The following is a 27,227-nucleotide window of genomic DNA, read 5'->3' on the forward strand; positions in this document are numbered from 1 at the left end:
TTGAAGTTGTTCCCACAGGAGGAGAATACTAAGAAACGTAAAAGCAGTCATTATACTGAGTGTGTAAGAAGTACAAACCATCAATTTAATACATTCCATATTGTCAAACACTAAATAGTGAAATATAAACCAACATTTTTCTCTTTGCCTTTTGGCCAACTCACCTCTGGCGTGCTAAATTCTTTTTCATCAAAGTGCTTCACAAATGACTCTCCTGCATTGAAAAGACACTTGCTTTTTCTATAACATGACCTTTTACAATATTCATACCTGAAGAGTATATAGCTTATTGTTTTACAACTAAAACAACATCAGTATGTCTCGTGGAGTTTTATAGCTGATGCATCTGGTGGAACCTTTCTGATTAGATAACTGACCTGAGGCAGCAACATGGGATAACAGAGATTCATAATGTGTAGTTTGCCACCATTTGAAGCATTTTGCAATGAATGATGAAGGGAGACAATATAAGCTATGTGATACAATTTTAAAAGAAGTGAAGAAAGAACAAGACCCTAGGGTTCACATTCATAAAACTGTGAAGATGAAAGGACAAGTTGATCTTTTTTTAAAAGGCAAAGGGACCTATGGCTTTATAAATAGAGCACAAATGAAGGGAAGTTGAGCAACGCGCTTTGCACCCTTTCCAGTGCTATCCTATTCTTCCTGCAACGTGGATTCCAGAACTGCACACAATATTCTAGCTGTGGTCTAGCCAACAATATACATAGTTCCAGTATAACCTCCCTGTTCTTAAACTCTCTGACTCAGTTAATAAAGGGAGCATACCATAATCACTTTATCCGCCTATCCTATCATACCAACAATCAGAATGCTGAATATTCTCTGAACTGTTTCCAACACAAAACTGTACACAATATCCAGTTGTAGTTTTGCCAGTGTTTGGTACAGTTTTTTTGGTTTATGTACAAGGACACCCAGGTACTTCTGTACCATAGCATTCTGCAGTCTCTCTACATGTAAATAGTATTCTGCTTTTCCTACCAAAGTGGGCAGTCTCACGGTTTTCACATTGTAGTCCATCTGCCAAATTTTTGCCTACCCATTTAACGTTTCTATATCCCTTTGCAGAATTTTTGCATCCTACTTGTAACTTGCTTTCCCACCCATCTTTGTATCAGCGACAAATTTGGCTACATGACAGTCAGTTCCTTCATCTAAGCTATTAATTTAAATCATTTATAAATTTGTTGAGGTCCTAGCAATGATCTTTGTGGCACTCCACTGGTTAAGGCTTTTCCAGCTTGAAAATGATCCATTTATCCCTACCTCTGTTTCCTGTTAGTTAGTCAATCTTATTTACGCCAACCTATCACCTGAATACCATGAGCTCTTATGTGGTATCTTATTGAATGCTTTTTGGAATGCAAATAAGTAACGTCCACTTGTTTAACTGTCTGCTTTCCACATCCTAAAAGAACTAATATATTTGTCAAACCTTTTTACCAAACTATGTCGACCCGACCTTACTGTATTTATGATTTTCTGAATAGCATGCTATTATGTTTTTTTCCCCAATGACAGATATTAGTCTAACTGGCCTATAGTTTCCTTCTTTCTATCATCCTTTTTCTTGAATAATGGTGTTAAATTTGTGGGTTTCCAATTCACTGGGATCTTTCCAGAATCTAGTGAATTTTGGAAGATTGCAACTCATGCATCTACTATCGCTGTAACCAGTTATTTTGAGACCCTAGGGTGCATGCCATCCATGAGACTTGCAAGCCTTTAGTTCTACATGTTTTCCTGGTACCTTTTCTTCTAGTGATTGTGATAGTTTTATATTATTCTGTCCTTTTTGCCCACTGATATTTCAACTATTCTTTTGCTTTTTGTGTTTTCTACTGTGAAGATAAATACAAAATACTTGTTCAAAGCCTCTGCCATTTCCTTGCCTTCCATTGTTAATTTCCCTGTCTTGCTCTTAAAATACCACTGCTCACTATCACTGCATTTTTCTTTATCTGTGGGAGCTTTTACTATCTGTTTTCATATTGCTAATTTTCTCAAATTTTTCCCTGTTTGTTACTTTTTGGTCATTCTTTGCTGGTTTCTAAAATATTTCCAATCTTCTGGCCTACCACTGATCTTTTGTATATCCTTTCAATTTGATACCATCCTTAACTTCCTTAGTTAGCTATGGATGGTATAACCTTTTTGTAGACTCATCTTACTCAATGGGATGTATTTTTGAAATATTATCTGCTTTTCTACTGTTTTACCTTCTAACCTAGCTAACCCTATCTTTGTACGTTGTAATTGCCTTTAGTTAAGTTTAAAGCATTAGTTTCAGCCCCACATTTCTCACCCTTAAACTGAATGTGAAATTCTGTCATGTTAAGATCATTCTTACCCAGGGGATCCTTTATTATGAGATTAATTAATCCTGTCATTATTACAAATGACCAGATCAAAACTAACCTATTGCCTGGTTGGTTCCAGAATGTATTATTCTGAGAAATAGTTCCAAATTCACTATGAATTTATTGTCTAGGCTACCTTTTCCAATTTGACAAATCCTGCCTGTATGAAGGTGAAAATTTAATTAGCTTATTGGCAAACGTTTCTTACAAGCGCCTATACTTCATTTATTCATTGTCCTATGGTGTGCTACTAACAGAGGGGTGGAGTGGTGGGGGGGAGCTATAAACCACTTCCATTAATTACTTCTTCCCCTTGCTATTTCATATCTTCACTCAAAATTATTCTACATTTTGATTCTCTGAACCAAGATCGTTTCTGAACTATACTGTTCTTCCAAAATATCAAATACCCTTGAATATTTAGGTCCCAGCCATGGTCATTTTACAACCATGGCTAGAATTTTCCCGCCTTTCATGCCAGCGGGATTCTCTAGTTCCACTGCAGTGAATGGAAATTTGGCTAAGCACCAAATTATCTGTCCTCGCAGCAGCATAGGGCATGAATAAATGGAGAATTCTGGCCCATATCTTTGTAATGGCTATCATATCCTACTCACTTATGTTGGAACAATCAATTCATCCATCTTGTTATGAATATGGTGTGCAATAGATAAAGAACTTTTTTTAACCATTCTTACTCGCTCTGACTTTATTTGCTGGTGCATACTTATGTTTGTATGCTGTTCCTTCTTGTCGCACTCTGGTTATTATTATCCACATTGCTATCCTGCATTATTGCATTGGTTTTTTTCTTTAACTTTTTAAATCTCTCCTCCTGTGAACCCTTCTTCTCCATATTTAATTTAAAGCACTCTCTAGAGCCCTGGTTATATAATTAGCCATATAATCACTCTTGAAGTTCAAACCCATGCTGACTGTCTTTGATTAGCAGGAAATGTTGAAATCCACCTGACCTTTTAATTATAAAATCTCCGAATTTCATGACAGTAAATGTTAGGTGAAGCTAATGTATGGCTCCCTGGTTTTCCTCTTGTGCTTCTTGGGTAGCAGAGTAATTATTTACTAAACACCAATAACTTCCAATGAAGAATTGAATATTAACTCGAAAAGGATGATATTGCAGGATTATGGGGTAGAGGGAGACTAATTGGATAGCACTTTAAAGAGCTGGCATAGGTATGATTGGCCAAACGATTTCCTGTGCTGTATGATTCTCTGTACTGTAACTGTGGCCTCTCTTCCTCCCATGTCCAATAATAAACATTCACCTTCTTCCCTACCCAAAACAAACTGGCTTATTGAAAACTAACATGATGGTTGTAAAAGCATAATGTTTAATTTAATTTAGATGAAACTGAATATGAATACAGTGGGAGTGAAGAAGAGGAGGAGGAGTTGCCTGAGCAGGAAGGAGAACCAAGGTAACAATGCTTTGTTAATTAAATATTAATTAAAATTACATTGTCCTATCTGAATTTATACAAGACCAGATTGGTGAATTATTTAGACAAATAACAAAAAATCTTAAGCCCCATGTGGGCCAATATTTTGGTTTCTGCGTTTGGATATCTCCCTTCCTCTTGCAGATTCTAAGTTTTCCTCAATCTTCAACTTTTATAATCTTTTGTTAGTCTTTTTCATCCAGTTTCCACTTTTATTTTAGTTTTTTCCACTTCAAAGAAAAAGCTCCAGAATTACACTGGCTTAGTGTAAAGCCAATCCCTGGCTGAGAGATTGAGCAGATAATGTTACAGGTTCACATTAGTACCCTTCAGCTGATTATTAGTGAGGTGCACAAGGTTACTTGTCTTCTGGACTGTTTTTATCTTCTGTTCCCCCCCCCCCCCCCGGAAAATGTGCCTGTTCTTGTTCTTTACTTCCCTCTTGTGGCAGAAGGTTAGAATTTATCATGTGCACATTTGTGCACAGCCTTGTGCTCCACCAACTTCCTCTATCACTGCAGACATCAACTTTTATAACCTGCATCTAACAAGCTCAGTTGCCACAGGTAATGTGAAAGGTGAATGGAAGTTTCTCCTCCACAGCAAAGGACTTTATCATGCAATTGAGGATGGCTTAGAGTATAAAAAGGACCAGGCTTTGAGTAACCCAATATAATGATTGAGAGCTGGGTGACTGTCATACAGATATGTAAGAGCATTAAATTAACTTGACTTCCTGTGGACACAGAGTGATTAAGTCCAGAGAAAGGACTCATTTTTGAATGAATGGCAAAATCTGGATGTTAATTTCAGAGATAGTGAAAGAGACTTTTAATGTTTTTCTGCGTATATTTCCTATATCACACATGTGACAGTTGACCAATAACTGTCACAGAACAATTGCAAATAATTAATGTTGAAAGTATGCTTTGCATATGGGGCCAATTTTAATGGGTGTATAAATATCATTGCACAATATTTCATTTATCATTCAGAAGTGAATGTGGAATGTTTTACACTTCTTACCATGCTATCGATATGTTTGTGAGAGTCTATTTTCTTCGGTCCTTGTATTTTCACCCGATGTATTTTGGAACTGGCGGTGCAGATGGATTTATTTTCACGTTTCTGATTTTGTTTGGGTCAATGCCTCATCAACTGGTTGAGATTGCATGCCAGCTGGAAGGATTTTCCTGAAACAGTCAGCGTAAATTAAGTATTGGTCTAGCAGTAGGGATTCAGGGGCTGTTCTGAGACTAGCCTCCATTAGCTGTAGACACTCACCCTGAACTGTTTAAGTTACAGTTTTACATAACATTGCTGTAAATGTAATGTTAGGGCTGACCACTGCTCTGTATGGGACCAGTAAGGATGCTCAATATTTACCATGCTGTAACAAAAAAAATGCTTAAATGTGGCTCATGTCAAGTCATGATGTCCTCAATGTTTCTCAGCATGGAAATTAAAAAATGTAATTGATTATCGCATGCTCTGAAAGACAGATCAGGTTTGTAATAAGATGATGTCAAAAAGATTTACAAATGTATCAGAACTGTTTTCAGAAGAAAATATTATATTTTATTTTGGGGTAATAGTCCCTTTAAGAACTATGTTTCTCTGGAAGTTAATTTTTTGTAAAAAGTAACTTGTTCCAGGAAGGGATCATGTGACCAAGCTACCTGGGGATAAACATTAGTAAAAGCAGAGAGTAAACAATAAGGCTATTGCAGGGAACATCTCTTTCAAGCAGTTTAGTTTAGAGCTAGCATGTTGCAGGGAGTATCTCTCAGCAGAATTCAGCTGAAATGCTTGTGTTGGCTAGAAGGATTCAGAATCTTTGATAACTGAAGGACTGTGTTAACCATGAGTTAGACTTAATTGAGTAACCCAATGCAGTGATTGACAGATATATATGCGAGAGCGTTAAATTAACTTGACTTCCTGAGTGGGAGAGTGCTCTGATAGGCAAAATTCCAGAGCTAAAGAATATTAGAAACAAGAGGGTTCTGATCTGTAGTGGCTACATTTAAGATGCAAACAACACGTTGAACCTCAAATCTACAATTGAGAGATGGTAGGAGAGGTTTTGAAGGGAAAACTTGGCTGGAAGTAAACAGAAGGCCCAAGAGATCTTTGGAACAGTACTTGGATCAAGTGGTTTTTTTTCATTCGAGAGACTTGGGCATCGCTGGCTGGCCAGCATTTATTGCCCATCCCTAGTTGTCCTTGAACTGAGTGGCTTGCGAGGCCATTTCAAAGGGCAGTTGAGAGTCAACCACATTGCTGTGGCTCTGGAGTCACATGTAGGCCAGACAAAGTAAAGATGGCAGATTTTCTTCCATAGTGGACATTAGTGAACCAAATGGATTGTGACAATTGACAGTGGTTTCATGATCATCAGTGGATCCTTAATTGCAGATTTTTTAAATTGAATTCCAATTCCATTATCTGCCTTGGTGGAATTTGAACCTGGGTCCCCAGAACATTAACTATGTTTCTGGATTAATAGTCAAGTGATAATATCACTAGGTCATCACCTCCCCTCCAGTTTGTTAAGTATCTGATTGGAATTTTTGGGGTGGAAGTCAAATGAGTTTGGATGGAAGTTTAAATTAAGAAGATAGTGGCTTCACTGTACTTTGAATATCTTTAATGTATTGATTATTTAAAACAGTATGATTATTAGTATTCATATTCTTGGTTTTTAAGTAGTAGAAATCTTTGGTTTTCACAGTAAATCTTATAACAAGGTTTTTTGAGTAAATGTTGGAATTTTTGGATTTCCAAATAAAAAATACTGGTCCTTGTTGTCACTGTCAGGTAAACTAATCTGCTGGGATAATTTTCTCTGCAAATGAGAAGGCTAAACAGTGACCAAATAGAGATCTTTAAATTGTGAAGAGTTTGAGTAAACTTGGAGATGTTGGGGTTGGGGGGGGGGTGGCGGGGAGAGGGGGGGAGGCGGAGGTTGAGCACTAGGGGACATAAATATATTGTATTTATTAATATTATATGAATGCAATCAGGAATTTGGGAGAATTTTTTTACTTAGAAACTTGGTAAGGATAAAGAAGTTGAGGTGAATAGTATTAATGCTATTTAAAGGGATGCTGGCTGAGCAGCTAAGAGAGAAAGGAATATTTCATGAAATAGGGTGATAGGAATCTGCAGATTTGTTGAGCTAAATGTTGCTAATTCTGTCTAATTTACACCTCATCACAAGTCAGCCTGAATTATGTCCACGAGAGAGCAAGTGTAACCACCAAAGTAACATTTTTCAAAATAAGGTTGTTACAAGTTTTGGGGAAATTCTAAAAAGTCTTGATGAGTAAAATGTTTCCTAACACAAATCACATTTGCTTATTTTGTACTCATGCAGAAGTTGAATTTTCAAAACTTGAGCTGCATCATAGAAAAAAAAACTTTATAAAATTCTTTACATTTGTATTGAGATCTAAAAGTTTTTAACTGTTTATGAATACTTGAGAAATGACAAGAAAAGACAATTTGGCCCATTGAGCCTGTTCCATTCCCAACCGAGACTCCTGCCTAAAGCCATGGTGAAGCAAAACATAGAGGAAAGGAAAACCTAGTCCAATTAAGAGAAAAAAGCTCTGTGGAATTGTTTTCCAACCACTTCAAGTAAGTTTCAGGAGATGTAATCGTATGCTTTTATCAATTGAGTTGATGTCTCCCAATGTTCTTTTGCTTATCCAGCTTAATCAATCTTTCCAATTCTTTCACTATTTTAAAATGTATCCTTTCAAAATTTACACTTCTTTGAGATATAGACTGGAATTTTCCAGCCCCATCTGCTCATATGATCTTCTGATCCTGTTGAAGTTGATGGACTTTTGGTTGGCTTGCCATATCTGCCATTACAGGGCTGGAATATCCTGGCCACATTATCCCAACACTCCAACTCTGTTTTGAAATGTAAAAGCTCTTAAATTTGTATCAGTCAAGTAGTGCTGTTGTTGACCTTTCTTCAAGGACTGAAGTGTCCAATGATGTGAGACACAAAAACCAAAAAGTATTTTGATGTAGCTGGACAAGGTATTTAACTATATATCTAGCTTCATGTTTGTGCATCCTAAATGGTCTTATCATTAATTCATTCATGGCTACTCCTTAGTTTTTCTCCTGCTCTGCTGCCTTGAGTATGCAACCCTCCATTGTATATACATTCTTGTACTTACCCTGACCAGATATATAGGTCGAAATTTTACCTTCCCGCCCACCACTGGAGTTGGAGCAGGCGAGGGGCGGACAATGGGAAAGTCCGTTGACTTTAGATGGGATTTTATGGTTTTGGGACAAGTGAGATTGTAAAATCCTACCCACTGTGTAGCACTTGGCTGTATGAAAAGATACCTTCCAGTCATGGGGCCATTTTTTTGCATTGCATCCAAATTTATTTGCAAACTCATTGTTTCATGTAGCGTTCTTACCTATCTTTTGAAAGACGACATTGGGGAAAAAAAATCTCTTTATCTTGTAGCTCAATTGTTAATGTGCCTGGAGAATCAACTCTTCGTCGCGACTTCCTGAGATTGCAGCAAGAGAACAAAGAGCGTTCTGAGGCTATGCGCAGGCAACAACTCCTTCAAGAACAGCAACTACGAGAACAGGAAGAGTATAAAAGACAGCTCCTAGCAGAACGCCAAAAACGTATTGAACAACAAAGGGAACAAAGGCGACGACTTGAAGAAGTAGGAATCTTTTTTTTAAACTTGACGTTATTTACAGAAATTTTGTGTTGGAGATATTGGAATGCCTTAAAGATATATTACACTTCGTGTCAAGCAGATTGAGACAATAGGCAAGTTCAGTCTTGTAACTTGTAGTAATAACTTTTAACAAATGCTTAGTCTGTTGCACAGTTGAACAATGCAATTAAAAAGCATTGATTTTAGCTTTACAAAAACTATACTCAGCTTTCTTGCCATGCCATTTTTTGCAAATTACTTTTTTGCTCTTGGTTGTGCATTTACGCTCTTAGTATTTTTTTCAGACCAGATCCTACAGATCAGATGTATTATTGACCATTAAGTTGCCAAGTATCGGCGATAGCAATCACTTTGAAATAGGCGCACCATTAATCAATAGAAAAGTGGTTCACTTAAAATTACATAGCCGGTTTCTGTTTTGTATATTTTATTTGGCTCATTGGTCTTTGCTGGTGTTTATGTTCTCCATGAATCCCCTCCCAGTATTGTTCATAGTGCACCAGCTTAACCTTTTATTCCTTGTTCCTTCATGTGTTTGTCAAGTTTCCTCTTAAATGCATTTTTTTTTTGCTTCACCTGCTTCTTGTGGTTGTGAACCTACGTGGGAAAATTGAAACAATATTTAGATGTTCTTTGATATCGAATTTATTTATTTATTTCTCTACCTACATAGTTTAAAATAGGCACATCATTAATCCTCAGGAAAATGTTCATAATTAAGTCAGTAAGGAGTGGGCTCTGCAGAAAGCTGCAGATGGATGTGCATTGTTTCAGTTACCTACTTACTTCCCAGGACAAAATCATTTGAATTTCACTAGTTAAGTTTAAATTAGAAATAAATATGGAAACATATACCCATTGTATGTAAGTATAGTTCATGGAATTGAAATGGGGAATAATGAAGTTGATGACATCAGGAAGCATGGATTCCCTTAAGTGAGAATGAATGCAGATAACAGTATAATAGAATGAATAGAATATTATTTCTCAACTCATAATTGGTTACTGATCTAGACTGATAAACGTGATTGTGAATTGGAGAAAATGGATCAGATTTTCATCTTTGTGCTTTAATGTTAATGGTGCATAATGTTGCAATCTACTCCTTAATTCACAGATTCTTTGCATGGTGGGGGTGGGAAAGTGATAAATGACAGTGCTAAGATATCTATCAGTCTTGCCATTGTACCCTCCTTTAATTTGAAAACACGATGGTTCTTTTTAGTTATATTCAGCTTTGATAGCTGAATCAAATTAATAGATTAAGACCGACTGCTGCAGAATGTCGTTCACTGTTCACTATTGTTCTGAATTTACCCCTTCCTAAGCTTCACTTCCAGTCTCTTCTTAGCAGTCAATTTTACTTTTATGTGGAAATTTTCTTTGCACTTTCACCACAAGAAAATTGATCTTTTCTACCATTCTAATTGCCACCTTATTGAACTTTATCTTGCTGCTTTCTAAATTTATGGGAATTATTTACTTCCAACTCTTAGAAGTTTTGGTCAACAGCTTATGTGTTGACATTTCACTTGTCATCAAGTACTTACCACATACAACCCCATTTCAAAGCACCACGGGTCAGAGAATCTCCCCTATCTCCATTCCATGTTCCCTTTGAATATATCCCTGCTGAATGTATCCTCTTTACATTTGATTTTAGTTGGAGTGTTTGAATTTTCACAATTTTATGATTTAGGTTTGGTGTCACTTCTACTTTTCTTGGCTCTTTATTATTTTGAAACTTGGTGTTCAGCATTACCAACCTTCACTTTATTTCTCAATATTAAAAAATCACATTCATGCAACAGAGCTCAAAATTACAGTTAGAGTTTTCAGTTCAAATGGAATATCAGTTGCATTGTCTTGAGTATTGTTAATTGGCAATTATATTTAGCTGATGTGCTGTGTAGGTATGCAAGGTGACTGTAATTGAGTTCAAAATTTGTTTATAACTTAAATTTTTTTGTATGCGGATACATAATTTTAACATCCAGATTTTAAAAATTTGTTCATGAATTGTGGACAGTGTTGGTAAGCCTAGCATTTATTATCCATCCTGAATTCCTACAGAGAAAATGAAAGCACAGGAACAGGCCCTTCGGCCCTCCAAGTTTGCACCGACCATGCTGCCTGACTGAACTAAAACCCCCTACCCTTCTGGGAACCATATTCCTCTATCCCCATCCTATTTATGTATTTGTCAAGACGCCCCTTAAAAGTCACTGTAGTATCTACTTCCACTACCTCCCCCAGCAGCGAGCTCTGGGCACCCACCACCCACCACCCTCTGTGTAAAAAAACAAAACTTGCCTTGTACATATCCTTTTAACCTTGCCCCTCACACCTTAAACCTATGCCACCTGGTAATTGACTCTCCCAACCTGGGAAAAAGCTTTTGAATATCCACTCTGTCCATACCCCTCATAATCTCATAGACATCTATCAGGTCGCTCTTAACCTCTGTCATTCCAGTGAGAACAAAGCAAGTTTCACCAGCCTTTCCTCATGGCTAATGCCCTCCATACCAGGCAACATCCTGGTAAATCTTTTCTGTACCCTCTCCAAAGCCTCCACAGCTTTCTAGTAGTATGGCAATCAGAATTGAACACTGTATTCCAAGTGCGGCCTAACTAAGGTTCTATAAATCTGCAATATGGATTGCCAATTTTTAAACTCAGTGCCCCAGCCGATGGAAGCAAGCATGCCGTATGCCTTCTTGACTACCTTCTCCACCTGCATTGCCACTTTCAGTGACCTGTGTACCTGTAACACCTAGATCCCTTTCCTATCAATACTCTTAAAGGTTCTGCCATTTACTATACGTCTCCTCTCTTCCGAAATACATTTCCTCACTTTTGTCCAGATTAAACTCCACCTGCCATCTCTCTGCCCAGGTCTCCAACCGATCTATGTCCTGCTGTATCCTCTGATGGTCTTCATCGCTATCCATAAATCCACCAACCTTTGTGTTGTGTTGTCCACAAACGTATTGATTAAACGAGTTATAGAGCAAAGGCCCCAGCACTGATTCCTGAGGAACACCACTTATCACAGCCTTCCATTCAGAAACACACCCTTCCACTGCTACCCTCTATGTTCTATGATCGAGCCAGTTCTGTATTCACCTTGCCAGCTTACCTCTGATCTGAAACGATTTCACCTTCTGCACCAGTCTGCCATGAGGGACCTTGTCAAGGCCTTGCTGAAATCCATGCAGACAACATCCACTGCCCTACCTTCATCAATCATCTTCGTCACTTCCTCCAAAAACATTATCAAGTTAGTGAGACATGACCTCCCCTTCACAAAACCATGTTGCCTTTCGCTAATATGTCCAATAATTTCCAAATGGGAGTAAATACTACGTTGGGGTAATTGGGGTAGGTGGGACCTGTTCGGGAGGGATGGGGTTGGTCTGAACCGTGCTGGGACCAGAGTGTTGGCGAATCGAGTAAAGAGGACTGTAGACAGGGCTTTAAACTAATTAGGGGGGGGGAGGGTGTGAGGGTAGGTGACCTTACGAGGTCTAAAGTTAAGGAGAGTGTACATGTAAGGGAAGAGGCCGAGGATGTCCCAATAATAGAGGGAGTAGGGGGCGTGAGTATAGTTGGTGGCGTTGCGACAAATAGGGTCCAGGTGAAGGCTGGGATGAAAGCACTTTATCTGAATGCACGAAGCATTCGGAATAAAGTGGATGAGCTGATGGCGCAGATCGACACAAATGGATACGATCTGGTGGCCATTACAGAGACGTGGCTGCAGGGTGACAGGGACTGGGAGCTGAATGTACAGGGCTATCAAGTGTTTAGGAAGGATAGACAGGAGGGAAAAGGGGGGGGGCGTAGCTATGCTGATTAAGGATAGCATCACGGTGGTAGCAAGGGATGATATTGGAGCCAAGGAGCAGAGGGTGGAATCGTTGTGGGTGGAGATTAGGAACAGCAAAGGGAGGAAGACGCTGGTGGGTGTCGTCTATAGGCCCCCGAATAATGATCTGGAGATGGGAAGGGCTGTTAACGCGCAAATAAGTGCGGCGTGCAAGAATGAGACGGCCGTAGTTATGGGGGATTTCAATCTGCATATTGATTGGTCGACCCATGTTGGACGTGGGGGGCTCGAGGAAGAGTTCTTGGAATGCTGCCGGGATAGTTTCCTCGAACAGTGTGTGTTGGAGCCGACGAGGGAGCGAGCTATCTTAGATCTGGTGCTATGTAATGAGGCGGGTAGAATTAGGGACCTTGTGGTGAAGGATCCTCTTGGGGAGAGTGATCATTGTATGGTGGAGTTTCTGATGCAGATGGAGGAGGAGAAAGTGGGTTCCCGGACACGCGTCCTTTGTTTGAATAGAGGGAAATACGGTAGGATGAGAGAAGAATTGGCGAATGTGGACTGGGAGAGCGCGTTGGAGGGAGGGTCTGTTAAGGAGCAGTGGAGGATCTTTAAGGAGATCTTTCTTGGTGCTCAACGGAAATTTATTCCGATGGTCAAAAAGGATAGTAGGAGGAGAGGTAATAAGCCGTGGATAACAAAGGAGGTGAAGGAAAGTGTTAAACTAAAAGCGGAGGAATTTAGAGTAGCTAAGAGTAGTGGGCGAGAAGAGGATTGGGAGAGGTTTAAATGTCAACAAAGATTGACAAAGAAGTTGATCAGGAAGGGTAGGAGAAACTATGAAGCTGGGCTAGCGCTTAATATAAAAAAGATAGCAAGAGTTTTTATAAATATATAAAAAGGAAGAGGCTGGCTAGGGTGAATGTTGGTCCTTTAGAGGATGAGAAAGGGGACCTAGTGGTAGGGGATGGGGATATGGCTAAGGTATTGAATAACTTTTTTGTTTCTGTCTTCACGGAGGAGGATGTGAATAATTTGCCGGGTGTTAGCGATAGAAAGGTGGTAGGACTGGAGGGTCTTAATGACATTACTGTTACTAGAAAGGCGGTGCTCGACAGACTGGAGGGGCTGATTGTGGACAAGTCCCCAGGACCGGATGGAATGCATCCGAGGGTTCTGAAAGAAATGGCGGAGGTGATAGTGGATGCCTTGGTGGTTATTTTCCAAACGTCGCTGGATTCAGGGGAAGTGCCGGATGATTGGAAAACGGCTAATGTTACGCCGTTGTTTAAGAAGGGTGCCAGGCAAAAGGCGGGGAATTATAGGCCGGTTAGTTTAACATCTGTGGTAGGTAAAATGTTAGAATCTGTCATCAAGGAGGAAATTGCGAGGCATCTTGAAGGGAATTGCTTGATAGAGCAGATGCAGCACGGTTTCATTAAAGGGAAGTCGTGTCTGACAAATTTACTGGAGTTCTATGAGGATGTGTCTAGGGCAGTGGATAGAGGAGAGCCGGTGGATGTGGTCTTTCTAGATTTTCAGAAAGCGTTTGACAAAGTGCCTCACAAGAGGTTATTGCAGAAGGTCGAGGGACATGGAGTTGGGGGTAAGGTGTTAGCGTGGATAGAAGATTGGTTGTCAAATAGGAGGCAGAGAGTGGGGGTCAACGGGTGCTATTCGGATTGGCGGATGGTGACTAGTGGAGTGCCCCAGGGGTCGGTGCTGGGGCCTCAGCTTTTTACCATTTATATAGATGATCTGGAGGAGGGAACTGAGTGTAGAGTGTCGAAATTTGCTGATGACACCAAGATTGGGGGAACGGCAAATTGTGCAGAGGGTGTGGAGAGTCTGCAGAAGGATCTAGATAGGCTGGGCGAATGGGCCAGGAAATGGCAAATGGAATTTAATGTTGGCAAGTGTGAGGTGGTCCACTTTGGTAGGAAAAATGGTAGGAAGGACTATTACTTACGAGGTGAAAAACTGCAGCAGGCGACGGTGCAGAGGGACCTCGGGGTCCTTGTGCATGAGTCGCAAAAACCCAGCTTGCAGGTGCAGCAGGTGGTCAGGAAGGCGAATGGGATGCTGGCCTTCATAGCAAGGGGGATTGAATATAAAAGTAGGGAGGTCTTGCTGCAGCTGTATAGGGCATTGGTGAGGCCGCAACTGGAGTACTGTGTGCATTTTTGGGCGCCGCACCTGCGCAAAGATATTTTGGCCTTGGAGGGAGTGCAGAGGAGGTTTACTAGGCTGATACCGGAGTTGAGGGGGTTGAGCTATGAGGAGAGGCTGAATAAACTGGGCTTGTACTCGTTAGAGTTTAGAAGAATGAGAGGAGATCTCATTGAGACGTATAAGATGATGAATGGGATGGATAGGATAGAGGTGGAAAGACTCTTCCCGCTCAAAAAAGACAATAGGACTAGGGGGCACAGCCTCAAGATAAAAGGGGGGCGGTTTAGAACAGAGTTGAGGAGGAACTTCTTCACTCAAAGGGTGGTGAATCTCTGGAATTCTCTGCCCGTTGAAGTGGTGGAGGCTGCCTCGCTAAATATTTTTAAGACACGGGTTGATGGGTTTTTGATAAGAGAGGGGATTAAGGGTTATGGGGAGAGGGCGGGAAAGTGGAACTGAGCAGCGACAGATCAGCCATGATCTTATTGAATGGCGGGGCAGGCTCGAAGGGCTGGATGGCCTACTCCTGCTCCTATTTCTTATGTTCTTATGTTCAAAGAATCTTCTCCAATAATTTCCCTGCCACTGATGTCAGGCTCACTGGCCTGTAATTACCTGGATTCTTTTTGCTACCCTTCTTAAACAAAGGCACAACAGTGGCTATTCTCCAATCCAGTCGAAGAAGTGGTGATGAGGTACCATCTTGAATCACTATAGCCCATGTGATTCAAGGAATGCACGGAAAGGGAGTTCTAATACATTTCCAAGTCCAAATGTTACGGACTCCTGCAGTGTTAATCTGGGACTGAGTTGCTTGGCCTCAAGCAGCTGCCACTGTCCCCTTTTGTGATAGGCGTGACTTGCAAGTCTGACAAGTGCTGCCTTGACGTCAAGGACAATCACCCACGTCAGTCTTGGAATTCATTCTTTTGTCCATGCTCGGACCAATTCAGTTTGGAGCTGCATCCAAACAGACCACAATATAAGGAACAAAACCTGCTTATTTATTGGTCAGTTAGTGCTACTTCTCCATCCTTAGTTACAAAGCCAATACTCAGAATGGACTGGGAAAATCCATTTCTTGCTTGCTCTTAAAAAAGTCATTCAAATTCCAATTGAATCGAATTCATGGTCCCCACAAGGAAGACAAACAAGATCCAAGCTGACAAGATAAGGCATGCATCCCATCTTGGGCTTGATCTGATGCTTGATCTTGTACTTGATCTTAACCACTGTAAACAGCACTTTGTATCACTTAGATAATTTTGAGAGTAGCCTATTAGGGCAGGAATTGGCCAGATTGGATTTGCTGCTTTTTATGGTTGGGATCAGCCTGGGCTATTTTCCACTTTTAGCTGGATGTCAGTGTTGTAGCTGTACTGAACAGCTTGGCTAGAGGTCAGGCTAGATTTGGAACACAAGCTATCAGCGCCACAGCAAGGATGATGTCAGAGCCCTAGACCTTTGCTGTGCCATGTGCGCTTCTATCATGTGGAATGAATCAAATTGGCTGGAGAGATGAATCATCCGTGGGGCTTTCCTGCCTGAAGAAAAGCCTTGTCTTTTGCACTGACATGGTGAATTCAATGATCATTAAGGGTAGGGATGTTCGTGGAGTTTCTCCTCGCATTACTTGTTGCCCACCACCTTAATGATTGAATGTGACAGGACTGCAGACATTTGCTCTGATCTGTTGATTGTAGGCTTGCTCAGCTCTGTGTTTGCTGTTTCACATGTATGTAGTCCTGTGTTGCTTCACTGAAAGGTGGCACCTCTTTAAGGTATTTCAGATGATGCTTCTGACATATTCTACAGTTTACACTATTAAAGCAGGTTTTCTTCCTGATTTTGATGGCAGTAGTAAGCGTGAAGAACGTGCAAACATGAGGTTACAGATTGTGGTAAAATACTGCTAATACCCCATAGCATCTCATATATATCCAATTTTGAGTTGTTTTATCCGTTTTATATATATGCCAGACAAGAGATTGCATCCTCAATGTAAAGATGGAACTTCATCCCCGTAAGGACTTAGTAGTGGTCTCTGCCACCATAGACCCCTTGAGTAAACCTTGCTGGTTGTGGTCTATGATTCATAACGTAAGACTAGGTCAGGCTGTTGCTTGACTAATATTTGGAGAAGCTCTTCCAATTTTGGCACAAAGTTCCCAGATGTTAGTGAGGAGGGTTTTGCAGATTTGATTGGGCTAAGTATGCCTTTGTCATGGGCAAATTCAGCATCCAATCAAAGCCAGGTAGCCCATCTTGTTTTATTATTATTGTAGCAATTTTTGCCAAAAATTAATGGTTTGCTAGGTCATTTAAGGCAGTTTATGGTCAACCATGTTGCTGTTGGGACTGGACTCAATTATAGGCCAGAATGGATGACAGCAGGTTTCCTGGCTGAAAGGAAGAAAGCTTACAATGAATGTTAGTGAAACTAGATTATCATAATAACAAAATGGATATTTCTATGGTCACCATTACATTGCAAATAATAAATTGTCTTCTAGATTTATTTTGTCCCTAAATTTAAATTCTTCAACCCATGTATTGGGATATAAACTCTTGTCTCCCCAAAGTTAGTCCAGGCCTCTGCCTTACTGCTGAGTCCTATACTACAGTACCCCTTACTTGCAAACAGCTGCTACTAAAACAATCCAAACATTCTAATTTTAAAGCAAGTGTTTTAATAACATGACTACAATTTTGCCTAATGTTTTAGCAGCCCTTTGCAAATAAGGGTACGGTAGTATAGGACACAATAGCAAGTTGCACTTTTATTACAAATATGTCACCTATTGAAGGAAATGATAGAAAAAGTTGAAACCATTGTTTGTGACAAAGTTGGTTTAGAGTAAATGTCGCAAAACATTTTGACCTTAGTGAACATTTTCTTTACGTGAGCAGCAGCAGAGAAGGGAACGAGAAGCACGAAGACAACAGGAGCGTGAACAAAGAAGGCGTGAACAGGAGGAAAAGCGAAGATTGGAGGAACTGGAACGCCGAAAGAAGGAAGAGGAGGAAAGACGGAGGGCAGAAGAAGAAAAGAGGCGAGTGGAGAGAGAGCAGGTGATTTTTGTTGTTGTTCTCCATTTCTTAATATTGGACCAAGAAAGTTGTGTGCATAATTTTCAAGATGGTATTTGAATTGGGTCATTGATGAATTTTAACAAAATGCTGACTTTGATATTCTGAATCTCTCCCTCTTATTTTGCTTTCTCAGCAAATGTTTGGGTCTATAAATGTTTGCAAGATTGCCAACAATGCTACAACATGATTGATTGGTAAGAGAGATCCAAGTAAACTGACGACACCAGGTTAATGTCCAACCTGATGAAGGAGCAGCACTACGAAAGCTCGTGATTCCAGATAAACCGGTTGGACTTTAATCTGGTGTTGTGAGACTTCTTACTGTGCCCACCCCAATCCAACGCCAGCATCTCCACATCACAAGTAAACTGAGACCATTTCTTTTGACTATTGTGATGGAATAGAACGTGAGCCTCATGCATTCCTGCATCCAATGGCACAACTGAGAACATTCAAAAAGCACGACATGATTAATTTTGGTAGTAAGTTCCATTCCTAGCTTTTTGTGATCCTCACTCCACTTCTCATGCATTCCCTTTCATGAATGCGCTCTCCCTGTCTCTTTTGCCAGTTAACAGTGCTTAGCAATACACATCCATGAAGTCTATGTTGAGTTGTTTAACATCAAAGGTAGCATCAGAGCTAAAATGTACAATTCTTTGAATTAAAAGTCTTGCTTACTTTTTGTTTTGGTTTGAAGTTTAATGGGGTATGAAATTGTATCACAATGAGTAGATGTGATCAATATGGGCAGCATGGTGGCACAGCACCAGGGACCCGGGTTCTATTCCCGACTTAGGTCACTGTCTGTGCGGAGTCTACACACTCTCCCCATGTCTTCATGGGTCTCCTCTGTGTGCTCCAGTTTCCTCCCACAGTCCAAAAAACGTGCTGATAAGGTGCATTGGCCATGCTACATTCTCCCTCAGTGTATTCGAATAGGCACTGGGATGTGGTGAGTAGGAAATTTTCACAGTAACTTCTTTGCAGTGTTAATGTAAGCCTACTTGTGACACTAATAAATAAACTAAAAAAAACTAAAACTTCAAAAATCTGAATTTGGAAATTTTTTTACCCATGACCATATCTCAAAACTCTGCAATCAGTTAAATTCAAATGAAGCATTACTTCCATGATGATTTAAAACTGCACAATTTGACTGAGGTCTTATACCCTGTACATCAGAAATTTCCTATTTTTTGAAACAAATTAAGCTAAAACAAGATTGAGTAGCATTGTTAAATTCAATTCATAAGCAATTTGTCAGTTCAACTTTTCCTGTTAGTGCATGCCAGATGTTTAAATAGTGGCTACAACATGATTCTCTTGAGTACTGTCAGTATTATTTTGGCTTTGAGGACATGTTATTAACTACTATTTGAAAGTTGATGTGCTCAAAGTGGTAGACCTGATCATGTATTCAGGTGTTTTTATTTGCCTTGTTACAAATCATTGACATTATCATGATAGAAATGACCTTGGTGTCTTGGTGACTTAAATCATACTACTTATATGTTTCACATGTGAAATTGGCTGAGCTTCTAGTTATTGCAACACATCAATTATTGTTTTTGTAGAGGATCAGCATGACATATAAAACATCTATCAATAGAATTAGAATGATGTTGTACATAAGTTGATTGTGATGGTTTCTTGACTGACAGTTTGTGGACTTGCAGCTTTTTTGGCTGCTCTTGGGGGAATGGGGAGGAGATGCAAATATGTTAAAACTTTGTTCCAAAATAGTCTAATATATACCTTTTATGACAAATGGAAACCATGCTCGCCTTTTCTCTAGTGTCTTTAGTGTGAGTTTAATGAAGCCCTGTTATACTTTCATTCAAGGTTAAAGAAGCAATGTCTCAGATGAACTGTAAATACACATAATTTCTAACTAAAACAGTACTTATGCATTATTGTGTAACTTTGCAAAAGGAATACATCAGGCGTCAGCTTGAAGAGGAGCAGCGACATTTGGAACTTCTCCAGCAGCAATTACTCCAAGAGCAGGCCATGTTATTGGTAAGTAGCTTACTGATGAAGCTGGTGAATTCTGTGCTGTCACTGGGCTGCAATGCTCATATTTAACAGCAAGTTAATCAATCAGTTGAAATTAAAATAATAGTCTAACAGCACAAGAGAATAGTCTCGATAGAAAGTTGTCATTGAATTATGTGACAATGATTTGTCATCTACTTAGACTTCTGTGCTGCATACTGCAAATGTTAGCACTGTCTGTATTATATGAATGTTATTGCTTTAAGTGCAATTCTTTTCACAGAAAAATTCATAGTTGAAAATGTAAGCTGTTTATATATAATTAAATGTCACCAAGCCTGGTTTATCATGGTGATGTATGAGTAAAATCTTAAACCACATTTCTCTGTTCTGCCCAAACTATCAATGCTGTACTCGAGGTTTGTATGGTCAGGTCACTGTAGTGTTCAATTAAGTAGTACAATTGTGTTCTTCATTGATATAATTTCAATCATGTCGTGCATATTCATCAAGCTTTAAATTGAACAGAGTAATGAGAGTAAATGCAAATTATCTTGTGATTTTCAGAAGTATTCCAGAATGCAAGCATTTAGTTATTTCGGTAACTAAAGTGGATATGGTCTTATATCATAATAAGAATGAATCATGCGACCCGTTAAGCCTGCTCCATCGTTGACTATGATCATAGCTGATCTTTGGCCTCATCTCCAATTGCCTGCCCATTCCACAAATATTTCCCTTGATTGTCTGAGAGGCCAAAAATCTGTTATCTCAACCTTAAATATATTCAATATCTGGGGTAGAAAATTTCAAACAGTCATATGACTTGGGTGAAGAAATTTTCCCCTCATCTCAGTCCTAAATGATCAGCCTCTTATCCTTAGTCTGTGCCCCTGTGTTCTAGATTCACCAACAGAAAGAACCTTTGTGTCTAGTACCCTGTCATATTCCTTCAAAACCTTTAACGTTTCTGCACAAATCAGAATGGGAAATGCATAGGTGCTACATCCTTAATATTCACTGCAAAGGAAGGAGAAAAATAAACTGTTCATGTTCTATAAAATATGGAATTAACTGGTGGAGATTGGCAGAAACAAAGACTTGGTGCCCTTTGGCAATGATGACAAAACAAGGTAACCATCCACCCAAACTACAAAGACCATTTGCTTCTAAGATAGTGTATGGCCTTGGAGGGAGTGCAGAGGAGGTTTACTAGGCTGATACTGGAGTTGAGGGGGTTGAACTATGAGGAGAGGCTGAATAAACTAGGCTTGTACTCGTTAGAGTTTAGATGAATGAGGGGAGATCTCATTGAGACATATAAGATGATGAATGGGATGGATAGGATAGAGGTGGAGAGGCTCTTCCCGCTCAGAAAGGACAGTAGGGCTAGAGGGCACAGCCTCAAGATAAAGGGGGGTGCAGTTTAGAACGGAGTTGAGGAGGAACTTCTTCACTCAAAGGGTGGTGAATCTCTGGAATTCTCTGCCCGTTGAAGTGGTGGAGGCTGCCTCGCTAAATATATTTAAGACGCGGGTTGATAGGTTTTTGATAGGCAAGGGGATTAAGGGTTATGGGGAGAGGGCGGGAAAGTGGAACTGAGACACGACAGATCAGCCATGATCTTATTGAATGGCGGGGCAGGCTCGAAGGGCTAGATGGTCTACTCCTGCTCCTATTTCTTATGTTCTTATGTTTATCAACGATATTTCTCCCCAAGGACAACCCCACAATGATGTAAGCTACCAAAGAAAATTGAGACTGCCCCATTTGACATCTTCAAGACCCATCTTTCAATTATTTATATTTTTCATCACCTGAGCTACCGTATCAGCAGGTCACACCTGATTTAACTAGCATTAGCCACATATATGTTGGCGGAATACAGGTATTAGTCTGTGATTCAGACACAACTAAAGTGGAAGCACAGGTCACCCCGTTCTTCTAAACTCTGGACAATATATGCTCTCGTTTATTTAGCCTCTCAGTAAAGGCCAACCCCCTCACTCCAGGAATGAATCTAGTGAGCCTTTGCTGTATCACCTCCAAAGCAAGTCTATCTGTCTCTCTGTATGGAGAAAAAGATTGCACAGAGCACTCCAGATGTGGTCTCTCCAGAGTCCTGTATAAATGTAGCATAACTGCTTTAATCCTAATTAATTTTTCAAAAATCTTGAGCTGTGGGGTCATGCCAGAGGACTGGAGAAATGCAAATATTACATCCTTATTCAAAAGAAGGGTATAAAGATAAGCCCAGCTACCACGGTTGCTTTACTTTTGGTGGTGAGGAAGATTCTAGAAACAATAATTCGGGATAAAATTGATTAGTCACTTGGGCAACGTATTTTATTAGTGAAAGCCAGTATGGATTTATTAAGGACAATTGTGTCTTGCTGAAATGTTTTTGAAGAAGTAACAGAGAAGGTTGATGAAGATAATACTGTTGATGTGGTGCTCATGGGCTTCAGAAAAGCATTTGATTAAGTACCCCACCGCAGACTTGAGCAAATTATAGCTCACTGGATAAAAGGGACAGGAGCAAAACTGGTATGAAATTGACTGAGTGGCAGAAAATATAAGAGTAGTGATTAGTGGGGTATTTTAGTCAGGAGGAAGGTTAGTAATGAAGCTATGTAGGGGCCAATATTGGGATCTTTGCTTTTCCTGGTATATGTTAATAACTAAATCTTGTGCCCCACAGGGCACAGTTTCAAAATGTGTGGATAATACAAAACTTGAATGGATTGAGGACTATGAGGAAGATAGGATAGAACTTCGAAACTGGTGGAATGGGCAGACAAGTGGCAGATGAAGTGGAGAAACGTAAAATGATTCATCCTGGTAGGAAGAGCATGGAAAAGCATAAAACAAAGGGTACAACATTAAAGGATGTGCAGGAGCAGCGGGACCTGGGTGTATTTGTGCATAAGGCATTGAAGGTGACAGGACTAGTTGCGAGCACAGTTAATAAAGCAAACAGTATCCTAGTGTTTATTAATAGGGGCATGGAACACAAGCGCAAGGCAATTATGTTGAACTTGGGTGAGATAGTTCTTGGCCTCAGCTGGAGTATTGTATCCAGTTCTGGGCACCATTATTTAAGAAGGATGTAAAGGTATTGGAAAGGCTGCAGAAATAATTCACATGAATGGTTCCAGGGATGAGGAGTGTCAGTTATGAAGATGGATTGGAGAAGGTAGGACTGTTTTACTTGGAGACAAGAGGCTGAAGGGGAATTTGATAATGGTATTCAAAATCATGAGGGGGTCTGGGCAGAGTGGATGGGAAGAAACTGGTCCCACTTGTGAAAGGATTGAGACAGCGAAGGCATAGATTCAAAGTAATTGGCAAAAGATACGAAAGTGATATGAGAAAAAAAAATTACATTCAGTGAGTGGTTAAGTTCTGGAATACACTGTCTTGAGAGCGTGGTGAAAGCGATGCCAATTTAAACATTTAAAATGGAATTAGACTGTTAATTGAAAAGAAAGAATGCAGGTTTATTGGGAAAAGATGGAAGAATGCTCATTTGGTGAGCTGGTGCAGACATGTTGGGTCAAATGGTCTCCTCCTGCACTGCAACAATTCTGTGATTAAGGTCTGGAATATATGGTCTTAGAATGTGATGGAGGCATCTCCAAGGATAGATTGGATGATTATCTGAAAAGGCAGAATGTACAAGATTACGGGAAGAAGCTGGAGAAGTGACATTAGGTGCATTGTTCATTCGCAGAGCTGGTGCAGGCATGATGGGTTGATTGTCCTCTTGTACTGTGACAATTCTGGGATTGATTCTGTGCTCCAATCCCCTTGCAATAAAGGCCAATGTACCATTTGCCTTCTTAATTGCTTGCTGTACCTGCATGCTAAATTTGTGTTCCTTGTACACAAAAATCCCCTTGAACGTCAAGATTTCCAACAAAAACAGAAAATATTGATAAATCTCTGCAGATCTGATAGCATCTGTGGTGAGAAAATAGAGCCAACATTTGGGTCATTCAGACTCAAAACTTTGGCTCTATTCTCTCTCCTCAGATGCTACCAGGGTTGCTAAGATTTTCCAGCATTTTCTGTTTTGTTTCAGATTCCAGCATCTGCAGTATTTTGTTTTTATCAAGATTTACAAATTCAATGCCATTCTCAACATTTTCCTCTCTCATCTTATTTACACACTTAATCTGTCTGTATTACTGTGTACCCTCTGTGTCCTTCTCGTAACCTACAATCCCACCTAGCTTTGTATCATGAACAAATTTAGGCATGTGGCCATGCTAAATTGTCCCTTCGTATCCAGTGATGTGTAGGTTAGGTGGATTGCTATTGTAAATGTCTGGGGTTGGGCATGGTTGGGGGACTTGGGTACAATGCTCTCTTGGTCAGTCAGTGCCAACTTGTTGGGCTGAAAGGCCTTTTCTTGCACTGTAGGGATTCTGTGGTTCTGATTTAGAACTGTTTGCTATTGCGATATCACAATATTGGAGTATTGGGCTGACACTGAGAATATATTCGCAATTATTGTAAACTCATAGCTTTAGTGTAAGTTATTCTTTAAGTGCCTTTTCAATAAAGTTGTGTAATGATGTGCTTCAGCCTTTACGAAGAATGTGCTATTTTTGTGGAATTTATAATACTATTCATGTTACAAGCTTGATAGTCAATGTAGTTATTATAATTTACAATATTCTTAAAGGAGTACAAATGGCGTGAAATGGAAGAACAACGACAGGCTGAGAGATTGCAGCGCCAGTTACAACAGGAGCAAGCTTACCTTCTGTCTCTCCAACATGACCACAGGCAGCAAGAAAGAAACAAACCATACCATGCACCAGAGCCTAAACCTCACTTTGAAGCAACAGATAGGAGTAGAGAGGTAAGAGAAGTGCTGTTCATCAGATGTTTGTCTGCAATAAAGGAGACTAAACAATTAACTTGTAGTCATTTTAGACTTTGTATTAGCTATTACTTTTTTGCTATTATCTAACTTGCATTACTTTCCACTTTATCTAAAATAAATATAACTATAAAACCTGTTAACAATAAAGAAATACAAAATTTTTAGGCACCCTAATCAGGGAGTTCTAATCAAACTGTCCTAATTTTTAAGCAGATAGGTTTGAATTGTGATGAATATATTTGCTGGAAAATGGAAAAAACACCTATGTTTTAGATGAAAGGTAGCTCATTCTGTTTAGAAAATAATTAATCCTTCAAAACAACTACGAAATTTACCTGTACATGCAAGAATTATTAATTTCCCACTCCAATTCCACCTTTTGATGTTTTATTTTTACTGTTTTCCCTTTTGAAATTGGCTGTTCAATTTGGGATATTGGTGTGAACCATGTTTCAGTTGGCAGCATTGTGATCTCTGAGAGCAGACACAAACGCAAAAATATATGTTGGCACTCTGGTGCTGGTATCTTTGAGATGAGATGGTGAACCAAATTCCTAGCTGTCTTCACAGATGTACATTAAAGAGCACCGACACTACCTTGAAGAAAAGGGGATAAACCTTGGTGTCTTGGCCGATATCCATGCCTCAGTCAACATCACAAAAACAAATTATCAGTTCATTGCATTATTTTTGGTGGGAGATTGTTGTGTGCAAAGTAGTAACTGTATTCCCTACATAACCACAATAACTACCAATTCAAATAAAAAGTATCTTGTTGCCTGTAAAGCACTTGGAGATGTCCTGAGGTCACAAAAGGCACTATATGGATTAAATGTTTTCTTTTTTCCTTATAGTTTATAGAAACATGGAAGATAGGAGCAGGAGGAGACCTTTCGAGTCTGTTGTGCCATTCATTATGATCATAGCTGATCATCCAATCAATAGCCTAATCCTACTTTCTCCCTATAATCTTTGAACTCGTTCACCTCAAGTGCTATATCTAACTGCCTCTTGAATACATTCAATGTTTTGGCATCAACTATTTCCAGTGGTAATGAATTCCACAGGCTCACCACTCTTTGGGTGAAGAAATGTCTCCTCGCCTCCATCCTAAATGGTCTACCCCGAATCCTCAGACTGCCTCCTGGTCTGGACTCTCCCACCATCAGGAGCATCCTCCCTCATCTATCCTGTCTAGTCCTGTTAGAATTTTAAGTCTCTATGAGATTCCCCCTCATTCGTCTGAACTCCAGCAAAAACAATCCTAATCTAGTCAATCTCTCCTCATACATCAGTTCCTCTATCCCCAGAATCAGGTTGGCACTCCCTCGAGAGCAAGAACATCCTACCTCAGAAAAGGAGACCAAAACTGCATACAGCAGCTCTCAGAAACTTTCCTATTTCTTTTCCTCACTAGAAGTTGAGAGCCAGCAGCCTTTTCAAATGTGTGATTGTTACAGCTCTCTGCTGTATGTATGTTTCAGTTTAAGCCATAGTGGATTGATTAGGAGCCAGACTCTTCATTATTTGTCCCTTTGTTCTCACTCCTCTCTACATCAAAAATGCTGAAGCCAGTTGAGTAACCTGTCAGTTCCTTGGCTGTAATCAGAGAGGCATAGAGATCAGGGATTGCGCTGAGCAGTTTGATGCCATATGAAGATTTTACTCTTTCCAGTTTTTTCCATTTCTCCCCTGCCCCTCTCCTAGTCTAGAAAAGTATTAATCCATGAGTGTGGTTGGTTCCTAAAGCCTCTTCACCAAGGTTATATTCTTAATTTGTTTGTGATATACAAGCTTCACTGGCAAGGTCACCATTTATTGCGTGTCTCTAATTGCTCTCAAGAAGGTAGTAGTGAACCCTGCCTTGTTATCACTGCTGTCTATCATAGTGCTGAAGGGAAAGAGTACCAGAATTTTTACCTGGTGACAATGAAAGAATGATAATATAGTTCCATGTCAAGATGGCCTATGAGTTGGAGGGCAACTTGCAGCTTGTGGTTTCCCATGTGTCAGTTATACTTATTGCTCAAGTATTGGGCCATCTCTCTTTAGTAGAGTTAACTGCTGTCTTATTAAATTTTTGGGCTCTCCAATGAGATAATGAGTCTAGTTCCACTGTCTGTTTTTAATTTCCCTGTTTGCGTTTTCAAGATAAGAGTGTGTGATGTCTAGCACTACCAATTACTGTTTAGGCTCAATAATGTTTAAATGATGCCTATGAATCTTGTAGAGAACTTTTATCTGCCTGCGTTTTGTATAAGTTCACTTAAAATGTAATAAAGGAGTACGGAGTGATGCATGGTTTACAGAAACTATAAAGTTACAGAGGTTACATAAAGTCTTCATAGATACTTTTAAAAATCAGTGCCCAGAGATTGATGTTGTGTCAAACTTAAGGTGGCAAAATGTCGATACAAAATATAAGTGTTGTGGGTTCATTAAAAAATAGGTACAAAAACTGATTACAGGACTCAGCTTTAAATGTAAAGTCAAAGCCAGAGATTAGTACATATTTACAATAGAACAAGTTAAAAAGACTAAGCCAGCTCTGACTAATTCTATAGAATCTTGCCATTGTTTTACTTTACACAATTTCAACAGGAACCTAGTCATCTGACTTTCTAGTGTCCCTTACTGACTACAATTCAGCAGACTATCAAGT

The 27,227-nt window shown here is 39.7% G+C and overlaps 1 protein-coding gene across 7 annotated transcripts in view; it reads left to right on the plus strand.

Annotated features, from left to right (window-relative positions):
• Positions 1 to 27,227, plus strand: part of LOC145348976 (mitogen-activated protein kinase kinase kinase kinase 4) — a 315,280-nt gene that overhangs the window by 211,736 nt on the left and 76,317 nt on the right. For 4 of the 7 annotated variants that reach the window (XM_080197144.1, XM_080197146.1, XM_080197149.1 and 1 more), the window contains exons 11-15: positions 3,754 to 3,826; positions 8,349 to 8,559; positions 17,488 to 17,652; positions 19,609 to 19,695; positions 24,362 to 24,541. In XM_080197144.1, coding sequence (XP_080053270.1) covers positions 3,754 to 3,826; positions 8,349 to 8,559; positions 17,488 to 17,652; positions 19,609 to 19,695; positions 24,362 to 24,541 — 716 coding nt within the window. The remainder of the gene's footprint in view (positions 1 to 3,753; positions 3,827 to 8,348; positions 8,560 to 17,487; positions 17,653 to 19,608; positions 19,696 to 24,361; positions 24,542 to 27,227) is intronic. The other 3 variants (XM_080197145.1, XM_080197148.1, XM_080197151.1) reach the window with 1 other exon arrangement.

The sequence above is a fragment of the Carcharhinus amblyrhynchos genome, chromosome 10 (assembly GCF_965287045.1).
Source record: "Carcharhinus amblyrhynchos chromosome 10, sCarAmb.v2.hapA, whole genome shotgun sequence".
Lineage (NCBI taxonomy): Eukaryota > Metazoa > Chordata > Chondrichthyes > Carcharhiniformes > Carcharhinidae > Carcharhinus > Carcharhinus amblyrhynchos.